The following is a 4618-nucleotide window of genomic DNA, read 5'->3' as shown; positions in this document are numbered from 1 at the left end:
AAGAAGAAGAAGAACAAAAACAACAACAACAACAGAAAAGTGTAGTAGAAATTCTGGCCTGAAAACCGGGGCACAGTTGGTGAGTAAGGGGAGGGGGGCACAAGGTACGGTATGCAGCAGCTAGGTAAGATAAAACTATCAGGAATTAAGACCACTGGGGCACCTGGGTGGCTCAGTAGTAGGTTAAGCCTCTGCCTTCGGCCCAGGTCTCTGCTCAACAGGGAGCCTGCTTTGCTTTCCCCTCTCTCTCTGCCTGCCTTTCTGCCTACTTGTGATCTCTATCTGTCAAATAAATAAATAAAATCTTTATAAAAAAAAAAAAAAGGAATTAAGACCCCTATCCCACTCAAAGTTTTAAGCATGGCAGAGGAAAGGTACAGACGGTGTCTCTAGAGATTAGGCTGGATGGCTTAATGGAAAAAGACATTTCTTCTAAAATTTTATTTTAAATAACGTGGTCAGATTGTTCTAGTTGAATCTAAGAAACAACGGAAAGAAAGAAACTCTATGTATCTCATTCATTATTTAAATAGAAGAGACAAATGTACGGCCTCACTAGTGAATCCACTATTTTTTCATTCTTTATGTATTTAAGGAATGACATCTGAGTCACAGTGACCTATAGGAGAGTTAAGTCCAAGTTCCCAACCTCAGAAGTGAGCTAGGCTGAAAACTTTCCTGGGCCAGGATGGCAAGAAATAACAGTTCCAACGGAGAGCTGGTGACAGGGAAAGCAAGCCACTCTGTATTATATAAATACCTGATACCATGTATTTCTGATATTAGATACTTAAGTATAAAAAGACTGTATTTGACAGAGACATTTTAAGGGAAAAAAAAAAACCCCACAGTAAATCACCCACACCATGTTCAATACGAAATGAGTACAGCGAGTCCCCCTCATTCAGCGTTAGCTGGAAGCCCCTTGTTGAAATCAGGACAGTGAGTACCTGAACGGCAGCCTATGTCAAAATGGCCTCTGAATTTTTTGTTCTTCCCTGATTTCTACAAGCCAAAAATCAACAAAAATCCAAACAAAACAAAAAACCAAACTGACTAAACAGGGGTAGATTCAGAGTTAATAATTATATAGTAACTTCCATGCCAAAGGTTAAAATTCAAAACACGAATCTCACTGTAGAATCTAGTACTCCTGGGCAGAAATAGACAAGGGTATGAGGTGGGGATGGGGGTACTGGGTGTGGGGATGGTCAGGAAGAGAGAGCCCACTCATTACCAAACTCTCTCTTCTCTGCAGGAACCGTAACCACATAATAGCGACTGGTCAGTGCTAGCATCCATCCAAATGGAACAAAGTACAAAAGCCACCCTGTCCCCAAACTAAGTATTGGAAGTGCCAGAGAAATGATAAGAAAGCAGCCTGTGATCGATAAACTGCAATTAGGACATGACATTGAAGATCCCCTCCCCCATTTCTTGCCAACTCCCAGGCTTCCGTGACCTGGCGGCAACCTCCACTTTCCATCCTTCCTCTGCCAAAGAAGTGGATCCGGTTCCCACCGTCAATTCAGAGGCCCACCACTGTTCTTCCACTGGCGCAAAGTATCCACAGGCCCAGGGCACCGACCTCCTAAGGCTCCAATGTTCTCAAATCAACCCTCAGGCTGTGTAATTTATTGGATCTTGGGAACGGCCTTTCTTAAATGTAGAAACAGATGCAAAAGGTGAAGTAACGCTTTGTTCTCTATTTTGTTCTGTCAACATCTATACTTTTTTTATGGTTAAGATCAATTTTTTTTTTATTTTAGAGAGACAGTAAGAGTGAGCGTGGGGGGGGAGAGGGGGAGAGGGAGAAAGAGACTCTCCAGCAGACTCACCGCTGAGTGAGGAGCTGGACGCAGGGTTCGATCCCACAACCAGAGCTGAAATCAAGAGCCAGATGCTCATCTCACTGAGCCACCCATGCGCCCCAATATCTATCCTTCTTAAGTTCCCCAGTCCTAAGGTTCTGACTTTTTCAATAAATAAAATTTATTTCTCCTGGCACTTTATGGTTTTAACTAGGAAAAGAAGAACCCCAACAAACTCTGGGAGGGTCCCAGCCCTAGAAAAGAGAATATACTGGGCCAGAAAAATGAGCTCTATCCCTCACATGTTATTTCAAATATACATAAATAGATCGGGAAGGGGGCACAGGGGATACCTCAACAGATAAATAACAAATTGTGGTAGAGCCATATAGTGAATTTTATTCAGCCATCAAAAAGGAACCAAGTAGTGGTACATGCTACAATGTGGGTGAATCTCAAAAACATTATGTTAAGGGAAGGAAGACAGACACAAAGTACCACAAATTGTAGGATTCCATTTATATGCACTATCCTGAAAGGTAAATCCAGGGAGATAGAAAACAGACTGGTGGCTGCCAGGAGCTGGGGGAAAGGGAAATCGGGGAGGAACTGCTTAACGGGTAAGGGGGTTTCTTTGGAAGTGATGAAAATGTTTTGGAACTGGATGTAGTGGTTGCACAACACTGTGAATGTACCAAACACCACTGAATCGTTCACTTTAAATGGTAAAAGGGTTTTAAATGGATTGTTACATGAATTTCATCCCATTTTAAAAACGAACTAATTTCTAAAAGAAAGAATACTAGGGGACAAGACAAGACACATATGTGAAAAGGCAGCCCATAAACTCCTAAGGAAAAGATAAGTATTTTTCCTGGCACTCTGCTTCTACTCTTGATCACAACGCAAAGTTCAAGTGCTAAGCTTGTATAGACTCTGCCATCACGCTGTGTGTGAAGTAAGTGTGTGTCTATTCCCTTCTGAAAAGACAGGGAAGAGAACAGAAAGTGAAGAAAATAGAATGGTAAAGCCTTGCCAAATGCAAGGGAAGGAGGGGTGATTCCCCCTACTGCACCCCACCCAACTTGGCACCAGGAGTAACGCTCCTATTAGGGTTTCGAAATGCCAGCCGGAGCTGGAATCAGCACAAGCAAGCTTCTCTGCCTGGATAAAAAGCAAGCCACCCAGCAAGAAAAGCTGGGGTGCTCCATTTGCTGCCCATACTGGCATCAGCACCACCTTTGCTCAAAAGCCCTAGACTGGCCTAGATCAGCATCAGTGGCTGGCTCTCCCAGGCCAGCCAGCCTAACAGCAAGAGCTTGTTATAGCTCAAGTGTGCCCTCCTCCTGAGGGGTCCCGATCTACTTCATCTCACAGGCCTTCCAAGAGTTCGGCCTCCAACACATTAAAAAATGGAGCCAAGATGCCCTCCGAACTTCTCCCTGTCCAGCTTGAAATAAATATCCACTCGGCCCCTCCTTCTCTCAGGCCACCTCAATAACCCACGTACCCCTACCCGCACACACGTACGCCCTGCATCACTGCCTCGAAGACCTGCTTCACGGGGGGGACTCGAATGCGCCCCCCATGCCTCAGCCTCGCACCACTATCCAGTCACAGTCATCCCAGCCGACCTGACCTAACTGCCCTCTCCAAGGGCCCCACACTCGCTGGGCACCGTGCCTCTGCCACTTCCCTGACACCAAAACAGGTGTCCCTCAGCTGAACACCGACGCCCCCTTAGATTCTGTCCACTCCAGGCATGGGAGCCCCTCTTGGGACCCCTTAACTCTTGGCAACAACACTCCTTCAGCCCCTCCAGCCAGGCAGCGACGCCGTCTTCAGCCCCCTCCAGCCAGGCCTCGACGACCCCCAGGCCCCCAGGCTGGCCCGGACGCCCTCTCCCCCTTACCTGCGGGGGTTCAGCCCTAGCTGACAGGGGGCTGGGCAGCGCCTGGAGGAGCAGGAGCGCCATGCCACCCAGGAGCCTTCTCCTCTCCATCCCCCTCCTGCTCCTGCTCCTCCGCCACGGCGCCGCCACCTCCCTCCTCCTCCTCCCTCTCCTCCTCTTCCCTCTTCTTCCTTCTTCCCTTCTTTTCCTGTTTCACTCTCCCCTCCCGCTTCCGGCTCTGCTCCACCCCGCCGCAGCCCAAACACCCTCCCACACACGAGGCAGGCTCTCCAGTTCCAGCGCTTCGTGGGCCCCTGCCCTTCGTCCATTGACCAAAAGAGCTGTCGATCAAATAGAAGTTCCGCCCCCCCATGAAGACGGAAGACCGGAGGGATCCAGCCAATGAAAAGTGGGAGGAAGCCGGGCCATCTTGAGTGCTGCTTGGCAGGGTGAAGGCGTCCCACGCCACAGAGAGTGGCGGAAGTAGTCCGATGGGGGGGCGGGACCATCTGGCACCAACATTGAAAAATCTAATTCGAGTGCAGCCATCTTGAGCGTGGCGGAAGTACTAGATCTCTACACCTTGGCAAAGAAAGGGAAGGGGTATGGTGATTCTAAAGAGTATTGGAAAGCAACTTGTTTTAGAAGGTAACCGGGCACTGCTTAAATAAAAAACAACTGCAATCTAAAACCCTTTTGACGTTTTTTATTTGAAGCTCAGCCCTGGGTACCAGGGTCCGACTTCTTGTCTCAAAGTGCCCGGGTGGTAGCTTAGGTCAATTTGAATTCCCTGAAATGGTACCTTTTCCTGAGGCATGGTGCTGGGTCGCCCCAAGTTGCAGGAACATAATTATATTGACTCTGCCTCGGAAACAGCTCTGAAATCCTCTCCCATTGCTTCCATCCATATTCTCAT

At 47.9% G+C, this 4618-nt stretch overlaps 1 protein-coding gene across 1 annotated transcript in view; it reads right to left on the bottom strand.

Annotated features, from left to right (window-relative positions):
* WBP1L (WW domain binding protein 1 like) overlaps positions 1–3931 on the bottom strand; it is a 61534-nt gene extending 57603 nt beyond the window's left edge. The window contains exon 1 of the mRNA XM_059398463.1: positions 3724–3931. Coding sequence (XP_059254446.1) covers positions 3724–3813 — 90 coding nt within the window. The 5' untranslated portion in view covers positions 3814–3931. The remainder of the gene's footprint in view (positions 1–3723) is intronic.
* Positions 3932–4618: the final 687 nt, after the last annotated feature.

The sequence above is a fragment of the Mustela nigripes genome, chromosome 4 (genome assembly GCF_022355385.1).
Source record: "Mustela nigripes isolate SB6536 chromosome 4, MUSNIG.SB6536, whole genome shotgun sequence".
Lineage (NCBI taxonomy): Eukaryota > Metazoa > Chordata > Mammalia > Carnivora > Mustelidae > Mustela > Mustela nigripes.
Note: the sequence above shows the minus strand (reverse complement) of the source record. Positions and strands in the feature narration are given on the sequence as shown.